At 32.1% G+C, this 23,395-nt stretch overlaps 2 protein-coding genes and 1 long non-coding RNA gene across 8 annotated transcripts; all 3 read left to right on the top strand.

Annotated features, from left to right (window-relative positions):
• The first annotated feature begins 816 nt into the window (after positions 1-816).
• Positions 817-6,288, top strand: LOC102614930 (plant intracellular Ras-group-related LRR protein 7). Its single transcript, XM_006477569.4, has 9 exons — positions 817-1,160; positions 2,328-2,397; positions 2,541-2,587; positions 3,103-3,211; positions 3,431-3,516; positions 4,443-4,533; positions 5,422-5,507; positions 5,799-5,885; positions 5,980-6,288. Exons 1-9 carry the CDS (start codon positions 1,062-1,064, stop codon positions 6,088-6,090), a joined length of 786 nt encoding a protein of 261 aa, XP_006477632.2. The 5' UTR covers positions 817-1,061; the 3' UTR covers positions 6,091-6,288.
• A 4,660-nt stretch (positions 6,289-10,948) lies between these two features.
• Positions 10,949-14,370, top strand: LOC127901278 (uncharacterized). 5 transcript variants are annotated; one of them, XR_008053437.1, is made up of 5 exons: positions 10,949-11,371; positions 11,569-11,674; positions 12,597-12,803; positions 13,048-13,850; positions 14,140-14,370. It is a non-coding gene; the product is annotated as an uncharacterized LOC127901278 (long non-coding RNA). The 5 variants fall into 5 exon arrangements; XR_008053436.1 differs by having other exon boundaries at positions 10,949-11,400; XR_008053438.1 differs by having other exon boundaries at positions 10,949-11,674; positions 13,048-13,456; positions 13,584-13,850.
• A 4,140-nt stretch (positions 14,371-18,510) lies between these two features.
• Positions 18,511-21,899, top strand: LOC102614254 (uncharacterized). 2 transcript variants are annotated; one of them, XM_006477568.4, is made up of 3 exons: positions 18,511-19,264; positions 19,929-20,085; positions 20,455-21,899. In XM_006477568.4, the coding sequence occupies exons 2-3, from the start codon at positions 19,938-19,940 to the stop codon at positions 21,774-21,776; spliced, it is 1,470 nt and encodes a 489-aa protein (XP_006477631.2). In that variant the 5' UTR covers positions 18,511-19,264; positions 19,929-19,937; the 3' UTR covers positions 21,777-21,899. The 2 variants fall into 2 exon arrangements, with proteins under 2 accessions (XP_006477631.2, XP_006477629.2); XM_006477566.4 differs by having other exon boundaries at positions 19,902-20,085.
• The last annotated feature ends 1,496 nt before the right edge of the window (positions 21,900-23,395 follow it).

Here is a 23,395-nt window from a genome sequence, read left to right as displayed (position 1 = left end):
TAAAATTATTATTTAAAAATAATATATATTATATACTATTAATTTTTATTTTATACTTATAATTTTTTTCGAAATCTTAGAAAATTCAATACAAATAAGGCCTTAACTTTTTATTAATAAGTAATATTATTGCCACTGTTTAGCGAAAGTGAATATACTGAGCCATCCGTGTACTAAAACAGTAAATGACATGTCATATAAGCTCCATAAATTATGAGAGATGTCATATTTCTGATAGATTTATAAAAACCATTACTCTAAAATAGTACGAGTTGTCATTTACATTTTAAAAATATAAACCACATGTCATCCAGAGAAAAAATTTGTGCTCTTTTCTTCACAAAAAAGAAAATTATGGCTTAAATTGAAAAAAATAATAATATTAATGTAAAAGGAAGAATTAACCAAAAAAAGGGGTGAAAATATTATTTAATTTGGTATCATTAAAAAATATGGTAGAATTTATTTTTAAAAATTATTATGTAAGCAGCATTATATTATATTTAATTACATACATCGTACGCATATTGGTTGATTAATTTACTTAAAAGATATCGACGGTAGAATTTTTAAAAAGAAAGATGGATATAAACAATAAGATCAGGCTACGGTGCAACTGTGGCACCGTGCCACAGTTGCATCTAGCCGTTGAATGCAGTTAGATTAGTAGAGTCTACTGACATTCAATAGTTAGATGCAATTATAACACGATACTACAGTTACACCTAAGGTTTCCTAAATAATAATAATTAATTTTTTAATTAAACGATAAATAATTAATTAAAAACGTTACATACGTACGAGATGACAACAACGCGGTTTTCCGTTGTGTCATCCAATTCCAAACGAAACGACGAAGACAAATAGATTGACCCCACCATTCACCAAAACCTCTGCAACAACATCAACAGCGAGAATGACGATGTCCCATTTCATTAAAATTCCTTAATCAGAATTGCTTGCTTCTCTACTGTATTCACTTTCAGCTATTCTTGTCCGTTGATCATCGAATTGTTGTTCATCGTCATCGTCATCGCTTAATCAGCTGATTTATTGTTAACATGGGGTGTTGTGCGAGCAAAAGCGCCGAGTTGAAAGCCAACCAAATGTCTCGATGGCGATCAACGGGCATTGTCGCCTTACGTGACGCCAAATTGAAGGCAAGCTGCGTTCGTTTGTTCTATTTTTTATATTACTTTATCAATTGCTCTTAATCTGTTTTTTGTAATCCGATCAAGTATCTATGTTTGTTTCTGTTATGTGTACACGTGTGTTTTGGTTGCTGGGTTATGATGGTTGTTGCGAGGGGTTTGAATTGACAGTCTGTGCATGTGATTTAAGTGTCTTGAGTTTACTAAACCAATGAGTTTTTCTGGTTTCACTTCGTGGGGTTTTGTAATTATTAGATTGGAGTAAGGGGATCAGTTGGTTGCCCACGTGTACTTTACTGTTTGGAGTAAGCAACAATCATGCTATGTAATATGGCAAATTAAGACATGGGATGTGAGGTGCCACTTGCCATTTAGAATCTGATATGCATTTCCAGGCCGTAACAGATGGTCCATTCATTGATAGATGGGCGAATGATGGGGATTGAACCCGCGCGTGGTGGATTCACAATCCACTACCTTGATCCACTTGGCCACATCTGCCCTTACCCGCACAGAAGGTAGTTTGTTTTATTGCTAATCAGTGAGCTTTTGGATTTGTACTACGTTATACGTGACGTGGAACTGAAACATTTGTTTGCGGTTATAGATGTGTCTTCATCTAGGTTGGTTTGATTTGTTCTGATGGGGCTGTTTGACATCGGTCAACAGATGTTATAGCGTGTGTCAGTTGTTACTAGATATTGCTGCGAAGTTCAGGAGAAAGAACTCAGATATACATTTTCTTTTCCGAGCTTCACTTTTGGGCGAGAACCTGGTGAAAATAAATAGTGCTATCTACTTGTCTGTAAACGGAATGATAGGTTTATTTGTTATCATATTAAACCTATGGCTGTCTTTGTGCTTTGACTTAAGAGGTGATTGGTGGGCTGAAACGGGGTTTAACCTTTTAGTTTAGTTTTAGTCTAAAATCTTTTATGTAAAGACAAATATGAAGCGTAAAAAACCAAACCCAGTATGTAACTCATATATATATATAGTGAAAGTGTTCTAACATCAGAAATTAGCAAGTGCCAATGTGGTAAAGAATACTGATGGTGTTGGTATGATGCGGTATACTTGCCAAAACATACAGCAGTTTCTCTGCGTTATCTTTTGGATGCTTGCATATATTTTTTGTTTGTATTATATTCTTACTTTATACATTTCCTTGAATAGACCTTTCCAGACGATGTTCTTAATCTGGACAAATCTGTGCGAACACTTGACTTGACACACAACAAAATAGGTAATGCTGTCTTATTATTTTTCTCAATCAGTAGTGAGTAACCAATACTACAATATTTGTTTCTTAAAATTTTCTGAAAACCTCTGCTATCCTCAGCTTCTATCTTGGAGTTTATCTGATCCCATTTTCCCTTGTCTGGGCAGTTGACATTCCCATGGAGATCAGTAAATTAATCAACATACAGCGCCTGGTGAGCTTAGCATTTCACATCAGTGTACATTTAATGGCTCCTTTCCGGAGACATAATTTAAAAGAACTGCTAAGGAAGTTATTTAACCATATTTAAGAAGTTTCAAAGCTTCGTATTTCCTTTTTCTGTTTGTTGAACAGGGATGAAATGCTAACATTGCCGCCAAACGCTGATTGTAATGGAATTAGTACTCCGTTTTAACCAAGTCAAATATATATATATATACACACACGCATGCATATTTTATTCGCTTTGACTTTGGATGGACAACAGATTTAGGTTTATCTTCAAAATCGATTTTATGTTATTTGCGGTTCTTCTAGTAGAACCATTGCTTTTGGAGATCAAGAGAAGCTTATCTATTATATAGCCCTTTTGACATATGAGTTACGACATTGTAATCTGCATATACATATTAGTGTTAATTTTAGTAATGTATTCATTGAATAGTGGTTTTTTAATTCATGTTAGGGGGAACCCGGCTAAAGTATCCATTTTTTTCCCCTGTTTTTAAGGTGTTAGATGATAATAATATTGAGCGACTGCCAATAAATCTGGGAAAACTTCAATCTCTAAAAGTGATGACGCTTGATGGGAACCGAATTACGTCCTTGCCTGATGAATGTAAATATTCTTCTCTAAATGAGTAAGAGATCTTATATTTCTGGAGTTTCAATGCCTTTTTGGTTTGTTGAATTACCTTCATGCCTTCATCTGCAAATAGGGTCGTTGGTCGTTTTCATTCTTCTTGTTTTTTTTGTTACTTTTTAAGAATCCATAGGTGGATATCTTTTCAAGTACACTGTTTAGCTCATTTAACTGAATTTTGATTTTTCTGTCTAGTGGGGCAGCTGGTAAGGCTTGAGCGGTTATCCATTTTAGGAAACATGCTGACGTGCTTGCCTGAAACTATTGGGAGCTTGCGCAATGTAAGTTGCATTTTTAGTGAAGCAAATTGTGTGCAGATCTTTTACAATTGCATGTGTGAGTTAGATTAAATTTTGGAACTTAGTTACCTAGATATATTTTTTAAGTTATTGGAGTTGCTTCATACAGGCTAAACTTCCTTAAATACTAGCATGAGTAAGCAATTCCTTGTAGAGAGGAAACTCACCTCAGTGGCATTATCTCTTGCCATGACCTTGAGAAAGGAAAGGATGTGGTGATTTTAGAAGATCTGATGCCCATTTGACCTTCCTAAGAGCATTTTATATAAAATTTCATTCTTGAAAAGGGATCTTTTAGCTGGGAAGTTAAGCTTAATAATGTCTATTGGCGTGCATTCTTGAAAGTCTTTTATTGTCCGATCTCGCAAGATGGACTTGAATTAGATTTTTTCTATAATTTGTGTGATTATAAGTCAATGACAGTCCTAAGAGCATTGAAGATAAAATTTCATTTTTGAAAAGGGATCTTTTAGCTGGGAAGCAGATCTTTTAGCTGGGAAGTTAAGCTTAATAATGTCTATTGGGGTGCATTCCTGAAAGTCTTTTATTATCCGATCTTGCAAGATGGACTCGAATTAGATTTTTTCTATTATTTGTGTGAAGTCAATGACAGAGTGCTTTGGTATTGAAAATCCCTTCTAGCATATTTATTCCTTTCTCTGTTGGTTAGATGGACTTTTTGTTTGGTATAAGAAGTTGGGGTCAAATGTGCTTATCAATTAGACTCATTGAGCTAACTAGATATTAACTGGTTCTTTCTTCTGGATGCAAACTTTTATCTACTCGTTTTTTTTGCTCCAAAACAAAATAAGCAAATTTTTATCTACTTGTACTTCTGTTTGGGACATGATTGATTTAGCATATCTCCTTAAGTTCCAGGTCCTAATTTGGATTATCTGGTTATGCAGTTGGTTCTTTTAAATGTGTCAAACAATAAGTTAAAGTCTCTTCCAGAATCAATTGGTAGTTGCTACTCTTTGGAGGAATTACAAGCAAATGGTAAGTGAATCACTTATCTTAATTCTTTTAGTTGCTGCCCACTGTGCAAATTCTAACTGTTACATATAGTTTAGGATCAGGTAATATGTAGGTTTCAATGTTAGAAAGATGTTAAATGTCCAACTTTTGTAATTTTGCGTGGGCAAAATTTTTACTCACTGTTTGATGTAGTGGTTTTATGAGATCATTGTACTTAATTTTTTTTTTTAACTAAAATATGCTACTTCATTATTTTCGTTTGTCCATTGTCAATAAATTGTTGGTGCCTAACCAGTTGCCACTGATGATATTAGCACAATAACAAATTAATAACCAATAATATTCCATAGAATATACTCAGTGATGAAAATTCAATAAGGCCCAGGGTTGGTGCTTGCCACAAGCAAAAATGATTAATTGACTTGGAATTACTAGCGAATTTTGAGGTTCTAAGCTCATGCATGAATCTTTATTTATCATGAAAAAGTGGCAAGGGTTTATTGTCAAAAGCGCTGCCAATGATCATGATAAGTTATTCTTCAGTTGTGTCCATTCAAGTAATTTTGACTAGTGTTGGATTAATCCTTTTCTAACTTTCACACTTGATGGTTTTGGGTTGATCTACTGTCGTTTGGTAGCATCTTAATAAAACTTAAACATTTTACCGGGCATTGATTGATGAATGCTGTATGTTTACAGACTTAAACATTCTTCTTTTCATATTCTTCTTTTCACATTAATTACAAGTTTGGACGCACCCAGCCTTGTTGACCTCTTAGTTTATTCTGTGCCCTTCATGATACTTTCCTTCTGCTTTGTGTTTGGTGTGGTGCTGATGCTGGGGTGGCATTATTAATATAATATTAATGTCTAGTTCACTTAGCTGCCTGACATTTTTGGAATTTGCAGATAATCTTATCGGGGAACTTCCTGCATCTATTTGTAATCTCATTCATTTGAAATCGCTTTGCTTAAACAATAATAACGTCGGCCAGGTAGTTGCTTTACAGTAATGACATTGTGAGCTTTTTGATTACATATGTGATAGTAGAAGCAATTAACTGTCATTTTCATGTTTAAGTCTTTCTATAGCTGATCAGTTTCCTAGCAGCTAGTATCTGGGAATGCCCATTCTTTTCCTTTTTAATAACTTCACATTTGCATGATAGTTAAAGCAATATCTTTCCATAATTTAGATCGCGTCATTCTACTTAGTTATATAAATATATGTCGAGATGTAATATTTGTGAAATCATCTGATCGATTCTCTCTCTCTTGTCTTACAGATACCTGCTAATCTATTGAAGGACTGCAAAGCTCTGCAGAATATTTCGCTGCACAACAATCCTATTTCAATGGATCAATTTCAGCAGGTAAGTTGCTGCTTCGCTTTTCAAGTTACCAGCAAAATCGCCATGTCCTGTACAATTTTACTAAAAGTAAACTTCGCAACGTTACCAATTTTAGATGGAAGGATTTGAAGAGTTTGAGGCAAGGAGGAGGAAGAAATTTGACAAGCAGATTGATTCCAACGTGATGATAAGTTCCAAAGGCCTCGATGAGGGTGTCGATAAATGAGGTCTCAACCAATGTAAATTCTGGTTAGCTTTTCTGCTGGGGACAGATAGTAGCAGTATATATGAGCCTTCTTCAGATAAACCAAGCACATTTGAATCTCCATGTAAATGATAGATATTTTGGATTGCCTGTCATGGGCAGGTCTGTATATGAAACAGTTGCTTGAAAGTAATTTGAAGTTGTTACCCTTTTGCTTTATTTTGTTGGAAAACTGTAATGTTCTATCATAAAGCTTATCATGTTGGATTAGTTGCAAGTTTATGTCATTCTCGCCTCCAATTTGAAATTTGCTTGCTTTTATATGCGTTTTTTTTTTCTATCATAATTAGTTGTGAAATACAGCAACATTTCCAATCTTGACAAACAAAAAGTATAACGAATTCTCTTAAGGGCCAGTTTGAGAATATTGTATCTTTTAAAAACATAATTGTTAACTATACTGTAGAATAATCTGCTGTGAAAAGAATCAATTAAGTGTTTGGTAAATTTTATTTTTAGAAATATTGTGAGTTTTCAAAACAATTATAGACGTTTGGTAAATTTTATCATTAAACTACTGAAAGAAAACAAATTATTAAAATATATATAATATAATATAAATTTTACTTAAACATATGAATCATGAACATAGAAATTGCAGGCTATGTACCTCTAATTATTGAAACAGGCTCACAGCAGGTAGTAGCTCTAGTCTTAAGCAAAAAAGGTGCATAGACTAGGATTTTTTGGATGGTTTTTGAGATTCAAGCTAATTTGAAGAGGCTGCAACGTATCAAAATTCACTATACCTCAAGAAATGAAGTTGCTCGCTCATTAGCAAAAACAATTTTAGAGCAAGTTAATTTTGTTTCATGGCTGGATAACAATCCAGCTCAATATATGTACTTATTCTTTGAAACTCTATGAATGAAAGCTGTAGTTTCATCTCTTTTTTAAAAAAAAAAAAAAATCTATAATAGCTATACTTTCATTGGTAGAGTTATCTACGAAGTCCTGCACATAGAAAAAAAAAAAATAATAAGATTATAGAGTAAAATAAAAGTTTCGAACTGCCAATAAGCAGAATAATAATAAGCCCTGCACATAGCAAAATTATATATCTTCTTACCAATATAATGAATCAATTGCGAAGTGAAATATGATGTCCACTACGTCATATTTGAATACTAGAGTATATTAATATACTATACCGTATTGATGTACACTTCGTTATGTTTATATACCTCAAATTTATAAAGGTTGCTGACATTTCATACTCAATTATACATAATTTTTCCAAAAAAAACGTTGTTTCTCAATTTGTCTAGTTCTAAAATGTTCACAAAATTAATTGACAAATCAATAAGTGATTACATGTTTCTTGGATTGGATGTGACATAGAGCCATATAAAAAAAAAAGCAAATATCATGCCGATCATTATGAAAGATTTTCATTAAAAAAAATCTTTTCAAGTGGAAAATGTTGTTAAATTTTGGATTTCATCTCTATAAACAAAGGTATAATTTCTTTTAATTGATTTCATTTTTTTATAGTTAATATGAGATGGCTTTATATGATTGAATTGAATTAATTATTACTTATATAAGTTTAAAGATAGGGTTAATTATCATCATGTGACACTTATTTTGACATATTTTAAAAAGGTGGCACGTGTTGTAAAAATACTCTATCATATAGCAACCCATTAACTTTTACCTTTAACTCTAAGGGAAGTAATCAATTAATTATAAAATAAGATTTTTTGCCCCTACTCACTTATTTTTAACTTTTTAATGCGTGTGTGCGCACCTATAATTAAATGTAAGTCTAATTAATAAGGATTTTTTTGGTTAAATCAAATTAACTTTTGTAAAAAAAAAAATCTTGTTGGATTAAATTGTTGCATTGGCTCCATAAACTCGCACCTGCTATCGTACTATGGCCATCGATGAAACTGGCAAAATTTGACACGACTCGACTATCCGACACAAACACGATACGAATAAATGGATATAGGTCGTCGAATTTAACATGATTATTAAATGGGTCGGGTCTAGGTCGACACGATTTTTTCCCGTGTCGGGTTCGGGTTAAAAGTCTTGACCCATTTATCCGATCAATGACCTAATTATATTTTTTATTTTAAAATAATTTGCAGGTTCTTGTGGTCAAAACTCAAAAATTAGAGATGATTTTCTCTTTTATTTTTATTCTTTGAAATGATAAATATAAATACAATGTTTTATTTATAAAATTTTAAATACATTTAGAACTTCAATAGTGCAAATGTGTAAAATATTAGTAGACGTGTATATTTTATAATATTGATATATAATATTATTTACATATATATAACTAAAACCTTAGTAGTGTAAATGTATAATATTTTGTTATATATGTATATTTTATAATATCGATAAATTATGTGTGTACATACTTATGTATGACAGTGTATGAATATTTGATAAACTTTTGTTTAATATATAGATATTAAGCTGGTTATTAGGTAACCCGATTATTTTTTCGTGTCGGATTTGGGTCATAATATTTTGACATGATTATTAAATGAGTCGGATTTGGGTCGACCTAAATTTAACACAACACAAAATTGACACGACATGAACACGACCTGATGACCCATTTTGCTAGCTCTAGCCATGGAGAAGATGAAGCCTAGAAAAGATGAAGAAAGAAGAGAAAAAAAGGGGGAGGGGGGGGGGGAGAAAACAAACTGAAGAAGATGGAGAAAGAGGAGATAAAGGTGGTGGAGAAAGGACGAAGAAATAAGAAGAAAAAGAGAAAAAAAAAAAAAAGGACTACGAATTGAAGAAGATGAAGAAAGAAGGAGAAAAAGAACTAGAGAAGGCGAAGGAAAAAGGAGAGAGAGGAAAATAAAAAATATTAAATGAACAAAATAAATCTCTCTTTTTTTTTAATTTGACTCTTAGTCCGTTAGAACTAATGATAAAAGTTAATGGATTGTAACCTGCTTGAGTATTTTTTAAAATGTGTGCCAATATTTTAAAATTTATCAAAACATATGTCAGCTAGGTGTAATTAATTTCAAAAAGTAAATAAATAAATAAAAATCTATTTTTTTAAAAAATTTTACCCTTGGTCCATTAGAATTAATGGTAATAGATTGTCACTTGATCGAGTACTTTTAAAACATAGATCACTATTTTAAAATTTGTCAAAACATGTGTCACCCATGTGTGATTAACCCTTAAAGTTTTTTTTTTTTTATAGAGAGAGTAGTATTTTCATTCATTCAACTCTATGAATAAATACAAAAATTGGGTTGGTATATTGTCCATCCAAATAACAAAATCATTGAGCTCTAATGCTAGCTTTGCAAACGAGTGAGCCACACTATTATATGTTCTTGACGTATATTGCACTTTCACTTGCTTCAATCTTCTTACCCGCTTCTGGACTTCAGCTACAACCCAAAAAAATTCAGATCTTGTGCCTTTTTTTAAAGAGACTAAATTTACAACTTCTTGCGAATCAGATTATATAATCATAGGAATGCATCCTACCTGCTCTGCTATTTCTAATCTAAATTTAGTTGCTTCAGCTTCTGCATAGTCCACTTTATCTAAGAATCTTTGTGGTCTTCATAAATGGTGCTACGAACTTGCCCTCTGAGTTCCTGATTACAATGCTCAATCCAATTCTTTTCTGATCAATCTTCAATGCTGCATCTACATTAACCTTAAACCAGCTTGTTGGTGGAGGTTTCCAATAGTTCTGGACAGCATTACTTTGTTTTGAAATTTCTTACATTTGCGGCATTTGGATCCTTCTATAGGCCTACACAATCGCTTCTGCTACAACAATTGATGATTGGGAATCTTCTCTTTTGTTTTTGAAAATGAGGAGATTCCTTGAATGCCAAATGCTCCAGCACAATGGAACCATTAGTTCTATTTCAACCTTGTTCCTTTTTCCCGTCATAGCTTGAAATAGGCTAAAAACATCTTTGATCTTGCTAAGCTTGATTTCCTCTTCGAAGCATGTCAGCTGCCATATTCTTTTAGAGGCTTTACATTAAAAAAGAGTATGAAAGATAGTCTCCTCTATCCTGTTACATCTCTAGCACTAGGGGGATTGCACAACTTTCCTCTTCCATAGATTCTCTGTTGTTGGCAACAAATTGTTAGCTGCCCTCCACATGAAAATCTTGACTTTTTCTAGAATTTAAAGATACCAGATAGAATCCATTAGTTTTGCATCTCATCTAAATAGCTTGGCTTGTCTGAGAACTTCATCTTTAAAGCCAATTAGTATCCACTCTTCACCGAGTATTCTTCCTTTTTGTCATAACCGCAACACCTGATCTGGCTTTGGTTGCTTTGGGAGAGGGATTTTTGTAATTTGTTCGGCATCATCTCTCAAAAAAAGCTGCTGAATCATCTCTTCTTTTCATTCATGCTTATCACTTATTAGCTCCAAAACAGTTGCCTCTAAATGTAGCTTAGGGGTACAAACAATTATCACTTACAAGAAGTTCTCTAATGGCAGTAAAGGACAAACACGAAGTTTGAACAAAATTGGCTAGAAAATGACTAATTGGACTCTCCTAAACAATGAACCATTAATTATGTCTTTCAATGTGTTTAACATTGTTAATTTTATTTTGTTTATCACTACAACAAATATCACCTTTAGTAGCATTAGATTGTAGTACTTTTTTTTAATGCTACCAAATGTCATTCTATTGTAGCATTTTGTCCATAAAAGCTACTATTAACTACTCAATAGTTACATTTTATTTTTTGATAGATATAACATTTAATTTGTAACATATAACAAATGCTACCATAAATTTTTTAAAATGTAGCACTTTACAAATGTTACAAATTTATGTTACACTTAAAAAAAAATCATATAGTAGCATTTTAGAAGAGCTACGTATAACATTTAATAATATAGTATTTTATAAAAGCTACAATATAAACATTAATTTTGCAGCACATGAGAAATGCTACAAAAAAAAGCGAAAAATATAGCGGGAGGAATCCAAGACTACTGCCAAATGAAAAAAAAAAATTGAAATTCTAAAACTTAATTCTAACATCATTTTGCCTCTCTCCCAACTTCCATGTTACCACCCAGGCACCCACCCAAAAGTCAAAGCCTTTTTTTTCTTCCTTCCTCAAGTCGTCACTTCCTACAAACCAAAGCAACTAAAGGCCTAAAATCCTAATCCCTCAAATTTCCTTAGAAATCATATCATCTAATGATCCATTAATTTGTTGAGCAACTGAATCACCAAATCACTTGAGCTTGACAGAAGTAATTGATGGATTTTGTTCCCGAAAATGGTTTCATGAAAATAATTCACAAGTTTTCCTTTTGGATTTTTAAAGTTTTGTTATAATTATTTTTCCAATTTCTCTCTTTAAATAATTGATATCATTAATTTAGCTTTTGTATTGAATTTTGAATCTGGGTTTTGTAAAAAATTAATTGTCCGACCATTTTTTTCCTAGGATTTGATATGATAAAATGACGCCTCCCAATTGAAGAAGACAAAGCTCTTATTCCTGCAACTTTTGGCCAATTGCATGCTGAACTAGTTTTGTAACCTTGCCAAAGGTTAGTGTTTCGGCATGTTCTTGCCAAATTATTATTATTATTTGCTAATTTGCTTTTTGTTTGCAATCTTTTTAAAATTCTAAATTTTTTGCTGAGTTTTTTTTAGTTATAGTAGTTGCCCAGAATATATCATTGAGTTATTTTTTCTTTTAATTTAATTTTAGTTTTTATTTTTTATTTTTAAATTCTGAAATTTTTTTCTGAGTTATTTTTTAGTTATAGTAGTTGCCCAGAATATATCATTGAGTTACTTTTTCTTTTAATTTAGTTTTAGTAATTTTTTATTTTGGTCATTCTATTTACTTATATAAAGAATCATGATGTTGCTCTTGAAAATCATTTTATGAGGATGGTACATAAAAGAACTAGTATGTGTACCAAGAAAGAAATTATCCAGTGGTATTAAGATGGTGAATAAAGAGTGGGTACATCTAAACAAGAAAATCATTTTCAGATTGCTTTGGCAGTAGATTCATTAACATGAGTTCAAGTAAGAAAGAATTACATCCTGAATTAGCTACAAGAAATGGATGTTTGCAAGCATCATCTAATATCCAAGTAGAAGATCCTATGGATTTAACAAGTGTTCATTTGGAGAAGTCAAAAGTATCAAAAAGAAAGAGAGGTCCTATTAAAATGAAGAACATTGCCATGGATGGTGATGACAGAAATGAAGTCAAATTTAATGAAAAATGTCAACTAATAGAAGAATGATCTGTTACATTATCTTCATTTTTAGGAATTTTAGTTCGAGAGATTATACCATATACAATTTCAAATTGGAGAAAGGTTCCTTTGAAAATAAAAAATATTCTATGGAATTGTGTTCAGGTTAGTTTTAATATCATGATTTCCATTCAAATTATGAAACTTATTTTCTCTATAGTATTTATTTGATTAACTATGCATTTTTATACTGTAGCTGAGGTACAAGTTGGATAATGAATGGCAAAAAGCTTACATACTTAAAGAGATGGGAGGACTTTGGAGGACTTCAAAATCAAGAGTTTTGCAAAAAATATTAGAGACAAAAAATGTAGAAGAAAGGACGCAGCTCAAACCTAACAATATCAAGCCAATTCATGAATAGAATGACTTTGTTAAAGAAAAAACTAGTGATGAATTTAAGGTATGAGCTTTTACATTAGTTGTGTGTTAATTTGTGTCATCAATTTGTTTAATTAACTGTATAGAATTACTTTTTAAATATAATTTAAAAGTGACAAGTTCAAAAAAATAAGGAAAGAACAGATTCCGCACACCTTAGGTCGTAAGGGAATTGCTAGGACAACTCATGATATGGTAATATCAAATATTTTTTGAAGTTTTCAAAAGCTTGAGCATTACTTTACTATGAACTTTTTTTTTCTCAGAGGAAAACCAATGGAAAACCTGTATCTAGAGTTGAGGTTTGAAAAAGATCCTTCAAACCTTACTTCAAGTGATTTGAAAGATGATGTTGTGTCAAAAGTAATAGAAAGGAGTTATTTTTGCACAATTAACCCTTATATCACAGAAGGATATGGTTATAGCTCAAATACTAAAGGATCAAGATGAAATGAAGAAAGAATTAGCACAATATAGGAAGTTCTTTGAAGAGATGCAAAAAAAAAAAAAAAAAAGGTACGTATAAAATTTCACTACACAACCCATAGTTTATATTTATTTTTATAGGGCATTTTTTTGTATTTGTTTAATAAAAATTATGAAATTTTTATTATATAGAATCAAAATCAAACGAGTCAAGAATGTGATGATGAATTGAATGCACATGTTCCTGTGGTAAGAATTTGAAAGTCAGCATATTTATCTATAAATTAAAATAAATTATATTGATTAAAATTATAAATTTATTATTATTTCATTGTGCTAGAGTGTGAATACAAAGACTAACATCACTAAATGCAAGTTGCTTGATTACGAGGGCTCTGCGGTTGTAGTAGCTGAAGGGCGTTGGTCTTCAAGTGATCCAAAAGCACTTGCTCATCATTTCTCTATCGGACCAAAGGCCATGAGAATTTGGGTAGATGTAGCAAAAGAACATGAGAAGTATCTATGGAGGACTACACCTTATATGACATAAATTGAAGAAGCTATTGGTAGTACAGTCATGTGGCCTGCAGATCGGGTTGTTATAGACTCTACAAATTAAAATTTGTATCATTTGCATATTTAGGTAATCTCATGTCCATTAACTTTTATATTTTTTCTTGAGCATTTCTTTATCTTTTTTTAGTGTATGTGCCAAGATGGAGCTTGAGGATAAGTTAGTTGTATATTTGACTTCACTCCTCAAAACTAGAATTGGTGTAAAACTATAAGTTAAAATAAAAGTTTTGCCACCAAAATTTTATAGTTCTTTAAATAGTATGTTGAAATCTCTTTAGTAAAAATAATTATGATAGTAAATTAAATTTTTCTAGTGCATACTTACAAACGTTTATCACTATATTTGCTCTGTGCAGGTGATTTTTTGCACTTTTTTTTTTAATTTATAATGCAGGTCATGTGGATAAATACTACTTGTAAAGGAGTTTCCAATGCAAATTGAAGATGAAATAATATTCTTTTTGTTTAATTATTGTCTTTTTGATATATGGCACATTATGTTTAAAGTTAAACATACCCTATATTTGTACTTGATGTCTATCTTTAAATTATGATGTTCATCTTCATACATTATTGTTTTGATACAATATTTTATATGTATGGCATATTTTGTTCATTTGGAGTATAGTTTGAGAAAGATTTCATATTATTATAAAAATTAATGAATACAAATTGATAGAGTTTATTTGATTTTATTTAATAATTATGACAACAACCAATCTATAATAATTAAATGCTTCATATCCCTATTTTGTAATATTCTAAGAATGCTTCAAATCATTCAATATTGTAGCATTTTTGTTAGGCTAGGTAGCATTTCGCAAATGCTACGGTAGCATTTCGCAAATGCTACGGTAGCATTTCGCAAATGCTACAGCTCGTGTAATTTGTAGCATTTTAAAATTGCTAATATCATGAAATCAGTAGCATTTTTGTTATGCCACGAGAGAGAATGTGATTGCACTTTTGAAGTGCTACTAGATTAAAATGTGTAGCATGATTAAAGTGCTACAAATAACATATTTGCAGCATTGTTATTATGCTATAAAAGACGATTTGATAGCATTTCTTAAGTGCTACATAGTGTGTACTGGTAGCAATTATCTACTGCAACTAAAACTAAATATGCAGTTTTTATTATATGCTACAATTATAGCATTCTATAATTGCTACTAAAAAGGAATATTTTTAGTAACGTGGGCTAACATAGCACTTTGTCAAATATTACAATTTACTTTTAGTAGCACTTTTTGCATGCTACTATATCCCAGTTTTGTTGGAGTGTATATAAAATATCAACTAAGCATGTGGTCGGAGCATCCCTTTGAGGATATCAATAAATTTCTTATAAATTGGTTATCAATTATGCTTGGCAGGTTTGGACTGCAGTACCCCTAATCGGTTATGCTAGAGTTTTAGATGGTTTTCTTTATCAAGAAAGATTTTATTACATAGATTTTTATGGTGATATAAAATCTATGAACGCTATATCCAAACAAGTTGCTCACTTGTCGACTACAATGGATTATTTGTCCCAATGTTACATGGTAGAATCAGCAGGAGCATTATTGGGGATACAAGATTAAGTGATGATCTTGAAGAATAAATATCATATCAAATTTCAGACTTTTGAGTTAGATTTTAGTAGTGATGATGGTGCATGGAGGGGGCAGGGAGGCCAAAAGTTTGGAAAACAGGGCACTGTTTTTGGGATAATACGGGAGATAGAAAGATTTTAGATGATTCATGAAGAAATTCATTGAATTGAAGGGCTCGCCTGAGGGCTTGCTTAAGAAGTTCACCAGCAGTCGCTCTTGAGAGTGGGTATAAGAATTTATAATATCGAAGATGGAAGCACATTCACAAACATTTTTTTAAGCGATACAGTTGATTGCTTCAAGAAAGAAAGAAAAAAAAAATTGAGTCTATTCTATGTGATTTCATTTAATTATTACTAATTTCCTTGTTTGAAAAAAAAAATTGTTGATATTGAAAGAAGATTAATGTTGCATTTATTATTATTATTATTATTTATTTTTAGAGTAAGCAAGCAAAGAGGTGATGTTTAAAGAGTACCGAACAATAGCGTATAACAGTGAATAAATTAATACCCATAATTGGTAAGTTAATAAATTAATGATTTGATAAATTAAAAAACCAATGAAATGATAGATTGATAAAGATGCTGGAAAGTTAATTTGTTCCACCCACATAGACGGATTGATTGATGGGGTCTCAAAAAATGTTTACCATTGATGCTTCCATCTTCGAGAATATAAATTCCCATGGATTAGCAAAATCCGAAAAAGATTCATCACATGTTCACATTCATCAATGAAACAAATACAATTAGGCCTATGTCCCAATGCTTCAATTGTTAGATTAGAATTTCGACCTGCAACAAGTGCTCTACTCCGCAGAATTTTGTCCTCCTTCCATTGACTCAGGCACCACGGGTATCAATTTTAGTAGAATTTCGGCGATGCTGACAAGGCAGGAGAAGCAAACCAGAGCAACCACAGCAAGCAAGCTTCAATGACTTTCCCATTTTATTTTTTTTATTAAGACTTGTTATTCATGTGTCTTTGAATTAATTCAAGCCTGTTGTATTATGTCTGTTGATTATCTGAAATCACATAAGTTACAAGGGCTAACCCTCGATGAACCCTCCTCTTTAAACCCCATTGCTTTCCTTTATTATTGTTTATCTCAGAAGAAGAAGAAGAAGAAGAACCGATCTACTATAAAGAAGCAAAAATCTAGCAATAAAAAAAAAGCAAAAGATTGATTATCTTGATGGCCATAGAATTTAGTAATCTGCACCCAATTTTTGTCTTAAACTTTTTGACATTTTGATTTGTTAAATGGATTATTCCTTTTATTTGAAATTTTTTTTCTTAAAAAATCTCTATTCTTGTACATTCTCTGTCTTTCTTTTGCCATTTGAAATAGAAAAAAAAATATATTAAAATTATCTAATAATTAAAGAATTAAGAAAGGAAAAGATTATTTATTACTTACTTGAAACAAAAAAGTCAAGCGACTGCAGTATTTAATAATGATGAGAGTGATGCGTGAACAAGAAAAAGAACTTTTTTTTTTTTCTTTTCTTGTCATGTAACTAAACTAAGATTAAAGTAGTAATTTTAAACTGAGGTTAAAGCAATAAGTTCACAAAGGGGAATTTATCAAGACTATTAGGTTACGTTTGGCACGTATAATTGAATTGGACTAATTATTAAAATTAGACTGGATTAAGTTAGATTGGATTAAGATTGATTATATTTTATAGTCTTATTTTGGTAAAATTAAATTATATTTAGATAAGATTAAATAGCATTTAAGTTGATATTTAAATAATATTTAATTATTCATAAAATTTTATAATCATAATGAAAATCAATTTAAAAATTAATTAATAAGAAAATTTAAATTTATTGGGCAGTCATAATATAATAATAAAATAAAAATACATAAAACAATCTAAATATTTAATTAATTTTTAGCAATTATTTAAAAATATTATATAGAATCAATTAATTAATGGTGCTAATAATTTGCATGATTATTTTTTAATATTATATTAGTGATTATTAAATTTAGTACAATCAAATAATGCAATAAATTATTAAATGTTAATTTTATTGATAAATTTTTAAATATACAAGTAATGAAAATTTAATCTCAAGAGTTAGTAGAAGTAAAAGTACCAATTTAGTTAAATCATAGATAATAAATAAAAATAAATTTTAAGTAAATCTTAAATAAAACATTAATTAACTAATGAATATTATGTGTAAATAAAAAAATAATATAAATAAAAGTCTCATGAATGGATATTTTTTTCTTTAAATCTTATCCCATTTAAACTAATGTGTAAATTAGTATTATTAATCCTATAATTTTAGGATTAAATTCAAATTTAATCCCCTTAATCCAATCCAACTAAACTCACCAAGCATAAAATAAATATTTAATTTCATAATTATTCTAATATTATACTTAATCCCATCGTCCAATCTTAGCCATATGGGGTGGCAAGAGCACTACGGTAAGACATATCATGGGCCTACTCAACTCTCACGTGTGCTTTATGTTCAAGCCCAGACCGCCCCCGACTTATAAGCATGTCTCGAGTCTCTTTATTTCATTTAAAATATGAGTAATGATACAGCCATAAATTTTTATATAAATTTATTTTATATAAATTGATGTAACATTAATTTATTAGTTGAATAAAAATATAAATTAAGAAAAACAAATCATATGAGCTAAGTAATATTTAATTCAACCAATCTTATCATGCTACATCAGGTTATACAAAATAAGTTTATACACAAATGTGTGTTTGTAGCATTACTCTTAAAATATATATATATATATATATATATATATATATATATATATATATATATATAATAATACAATCAGATTTTGCTATGTTACATTGAATGTACCATACACAACCAATAAATTGTAGAACCCACATAATTATGTAGTTCTTGTTGGTTGTGTATGGTACATTCAACGTAACATAGAAGCTCCCTAATACAATCACGTGGTCTACAAAATTTTAAGGAAAAGACCAAAAAGTTTCGAAAATTTTGAAACTTTTCCACGTTCCCTCCAGGACGTGACACGTGTCAGTCACCCGCTTGTAATCCAATCAAAATCACCACCACCAACTTGCTATTAAATAGCACATGTTTTATCCACACGATACAAACCGCATCGGTCATTCCATATTTTCATAATTGGAGGGGCATTCTCTGTAATTACTCGCAAACACGCGCCCTTTTAGTTATTTTCATTTATAAGCTTATTTCAGTTACCAAAAATAAAAATATATATATAAAATAATTTTGTTTATGTCCTTTTTTGTCAATATCCAAAAAAAACTTTCGATCTTGGATCTCTTCTCGTTTGATTCGATCTGATTTTCTAGTTCTGAATTTCGAATTGGTCTCTAATTCGAAATATACTCTCTTCGATCTATTGTTCGATCCTAGCATCGGCCTTAGCTGTGATTGGATTTGTAAATAGGGTTAGGGTTTGGTCCACTTTTTCAATCTGTGATTTGTATCTCAGATCTACGAAACCCTTTGTAGATTGAGCGATTCCGTTTATGGGTTCTGATTTTCTCGTTTAATTCGTTATTATTTTGTAAATAATTTTGATTTTTGTTTTCTGGGTTTTATCTGTTTCTAGGGAATTTTAGATCTTCAGATCTGTTAAGTTTGCAATAAATTTGTAATAATTTGGTGTTCTTTGTTCACGGGTTCGGATCTGATTTTGTTAATTTCTTCCTAATTTGAAGATCTAGGGCTAGGGTTTCTTAATTGGGGCTTTTTCGTTACTTAATTGAGTTGTCGAAAGTCAAATTCATCGAATAATTCACGCATTCAATCCTCGATTGCTTGCTAATCTGAGCTGCAAGTAATCTGACCGATCTCTTGTTATATTTGAAGTCCTTTATTTAAGGTAAAAATCAGTTCTTGTACCCTTTATCCCTTGTTTTTTTGGATACTATATCATGGTATGTTATATTTGCCATTAAGTCATAAGAATAAAATTCGGTTAGACATTTTACCAAATTGCCCCTGATTGTAAGGGGCCTGCAATAAGTCAGTCCTGCCCATCTTTAGTTACCAATAATAATACCAAGAGCAATGACGGTGAACTTACGGTGAAAATTGTTTAATAATGCAAAAGGTTGCAAAACACATCACTTTTATGGTTGCTTCAGCATCCATACATATGCATCTTACAAAAGTAGTATTTTTCTTTTTCTTTTTACTTTTTTTTCATGAGAGCTGAGTTGGGAAGTTGACAAAAGAGCTACTTGTTAATTGTTATGGCATGTGATATATTTATTCTTCTAGCAATGTAAAATAAATCTTATTGGACCTGATTAATTATGACATGGAGTGAACTTATTCAAATAAAAGATTTGGAATATGCGGACAAGTGAATTGTCTTGTCAACAAGATTTAATGTGGAGCTGCAGTCTTGTTTTGTAATCATATTTCTGGCAGTGGGTAATGCATGGGGTTGGTTGTTTATTTTGTTGGTCAATAGCTGGGGTTGAATTTAATTCATGCCTGTTCTTGTGCTTTAGAGCTTTTAAGTAATGTCAACTTTACAGCTGTCAAACATGGTGAAGAAAAGGCCTTTGGATGATAAGGAAACATTTGAGGTTTCTTCCAAACACTCAAGACTAATAGAAGAGCATGGTAACCAGCTATTTTCATCCCTTGAGTCTGGACTTTCTGAAGATGCTTCCCTGGTGCCACACATTTCAGGTGAGAGAGATTATTAGACTTTACTCTTAATTAGTCTTAAGCATCAACCCTTCCATCTTGTGGAATTCTCTAAATTGCTGGACAAGTAGTTGAAGCCACTGTTAGATGTTGTTATGTTTGTGTGTTTTATTTTCTAATCTTTCTAATTGTATGTCGGTAAAGTATCCAAATTGGTGGGAAATTGCTATGTATACTCTGAATGCCTAAAAAGCTCAACGTTTGCAATCTGAAATAGTACTTTGTTTGTATTAATTTAGTGTCCTTTTAAAAGCATTTTCTCTTTGTTTATGGAAAATGTGAAGTCTTATGATGAATAACCACTCCACAAGTAGATGTAACTTTAATGAAATCTAATGTGTAATTCAAAAGGTGGAACTGAAGTCACTCGAAGTGTTGCTGAGGGTGATGAAAAGCTAGTCGGTGGTATCCTTGCTGAACATAAAGGGAATGCTGAGGATGTTCAAAGCAGTGGTCCGGGCTGTGTTTCCACCTCATCCTTGCCCACCAGCAGCACCAGTGAAGAAGATTCCCGGCCAGGGACACCGTTTCATGAACCACTATACTGGGAATATCTTTTCCCTGATCGTCGAACTAGGCAACTCTATACTTTGCTAATGAGTTACCCTCCACAGAAACCTGTTCCCATCGGGGAGGATCATCAAGTTGATATTCCAGCATGGGACCCTCAGTGTGCCAAGGAAACTTCAAATCATACATGTAGATGTGAAGTAGCGGTTGGCTTTGAACACATTAATAGGAATGAATGTGAAAAATTTTTAATGGGAACTTGTGTGATTCCAATGCCTGATTTGGGAACACGTGATAGTGATGGCGAAGTTGGGAATGGTAGAGCTGACTGTCTTTGTGAGGACAGGGGTTCTGTTAGATGTGTCAGGCAGCATATCACCGAAGCAAGAGAGGAGCTTAGAGATCACCTTGGGCAGGAAAGATATGCAGATCTTGGGTTCCTTAACATGGGTGAGTTAGTTGCAGATAAATGGAGTGATGAGGAGCAAAAATTATTTCACAAGATTGTCTACTCTAATCCAGTTTCGTTGGGTAGGAAATTCTGGGACATTCTCTATGCTGCCTTCCCTTCAAGAACCAAAAAAGACATAGTTAGTTATTACTTTAATGTCTTCATGCTTCGAAAGCGGGCACTGCAGAACGGATGTCCGGCAATGAACATTGATAGTGATAATGATGAGTGGCAGGGAAGTGATGATTCTGGTGACAATGAAATTGGAACATCCGATGAAGATGAGGATTCTGTTATTGAAACCCCGGCATATAATGAGGGTGTTTGTTATAATTGGTTTCAAGAATCGGGTTTACATGTTTATGACGAGGACACTGTGGATGGAACTGACAATCATAAGCTGCATAACGGTTCCAGTCCCGTTCCTTCATTTCAGCCCCAAGATGAAAAAGGAGACCGAGCAGTCCAAGATGACTCGTGCACGTCTTCGGACACTGGGCCAGCTTCCCTGGTGAGGGCTGAAAACGAGGATCAGTGGCATGGTAGCTTTAGTACTAGGAATACCAGTGTCCATGAATACTCGTGGGAACCGTCTAGCGCTAAAGTTTGGGATGCTGGCTATCGAAGTTACCGAAATAAAGTTGATTTATTACCAACTTGTAGCATGATTAAGGAGGTTTTTGGGGATGGGAAAAGCTCAGTTGGTCCTTAGGAGGTAGTGATTTATATTTTATACTGGGAGAGACCACTTTTTCCCGCTGTACAGTATGTGTAGGCCTTTGTAGCATGTTGAAATGTCATAAAATCTCCGTTAAATTTTGCCACTTACATAAAATTGGTCCCTGCCGCACCCCCTTAAAAAATTCTTGCCAGCTACATGAGCATCGACTGCTAAGTATGAATTGGATCGAAACCCTGATAATATCCGTTAATTTTAACGAAAGTATTTGCTAGATCAACATGTTAATCAACTATCGGACCATGGTAATAGCTATTATCTTCTCTTTTGGCAGCGACCGCTGCTGCAAATTGTTAGTAAATCAAATCAACTACAACGGCCCAGGCAACGCTATTGGAAGTTGTGTTGATTTATTTTCATAAAGATTCTAGTGTTGTTGTTTCAGCTTGTCAATTTTACGGCTTTTATTAAAGCACTTTGCACTTTTGCGGTAAGTAGTAAAGCAGTAAAGCAGTAAAGCACTTTTATGGTACTTAATGCCAAAAACTTGACTACCCCCGGCTTCCTCGCGTAGTTAACTAGATTTACTCCTCTTTTTAATTGTTTAAATTTAAATTTTCTCATAAAATGAGAATTAACTGAAAATTATAAAATTATTCAGATTTCTATCTTTCGATTACCTTCATTTATTGCAGGTTTAATCATTTTCGTATTCTTAATTTTTGCTTAAGTAGAATCTTGCTCGCTTATACATGGTGCATTGCATTATTGGCCGTACGGTTAATTTTGAATTTACCCTTTCATTGAATGCTAATCTTCAAAATATTTTTTAAATTATTGTAAGTCTCAATTTATTTTCTGTTTTTGTTAATAAGATAAAAAAAAAAATTTAACTATCCCACCTCACTTTTTTTTTCTTTATCTTTTAAATAAAAAATAAAAATAAATTAAAATTTATAATAACTTAAAAATATTCTAAAAATTATCATTCTTCTCAATAATCCGAAATTTATCCTCACCCAAGGAAGGCAACACACGACATGACAATAAGCACTTTTATTGTTTTAAAATGGAGTGGTGCCTGCCGAGTGCCAAGCCAACAGAGTTGCCTCTTTTCCGTGTACTTATTTATGTATGCCTTCATCATCTCCTTGTCATTGCTTTTAAAAAACTTTATGAAGACCACTCACTGGTTAAAAACTTAAAATCTTCCAAATGTTTAAACTTAGCTATTTGAACTGCCTTATCACGTTCCGCAATCTGTAAGCAAGCAAGTTCCTGAGATCCTTTATGCATGCTTGCTCCTTTTTGAAGTATTGTCTCAAGTCCCCACAATCACTACGCATATATAGTGCAATCCCATCCTTTAGAGAATTGGTCAATGGAGCCTCCTGACGACTGTCCATGCCTGATGCCCCCCCTGTCAAGCACGAAACTTGGCATAGTAGGGGGGTATTTTTCCATAAGCTCTGCGGCATTGCAATCCGTTGTTCAGAGTCTCCGCTCGTATGCATGTAATTTCACCTCTTGCGCTTGTAGGGGGTATTGGGTATAGGTATTTTGGGAAGGCCTCATTTTTTAAATATTTTTTTAATTAATAAAGTTTTTTTTTTGTTAATTACGAATTATTGGAAATAAGAAAACCCCATTAG

The sequence above is a fragment of the Citrus sinensis genome, chromosome 3, assembly GCF_022201045.2.
Source record: "Citrus sinensis cultivar Valencia sweet orange chromosome 3, DVS_A1.0, whole genome shotgun sequence".
In the NCBI taxonomy this organism is placed as follows: Eukaryota; Viridiplantae; Streptophyta; class Magnoliopsida; order Sapindales; family Rutaceae; genus Citrus; species Citrus sinensis.
Note: the sequence above shows the minus strand (reverse complement) of the source record. Positions and strands in the feature narration are given on the sequence as shown.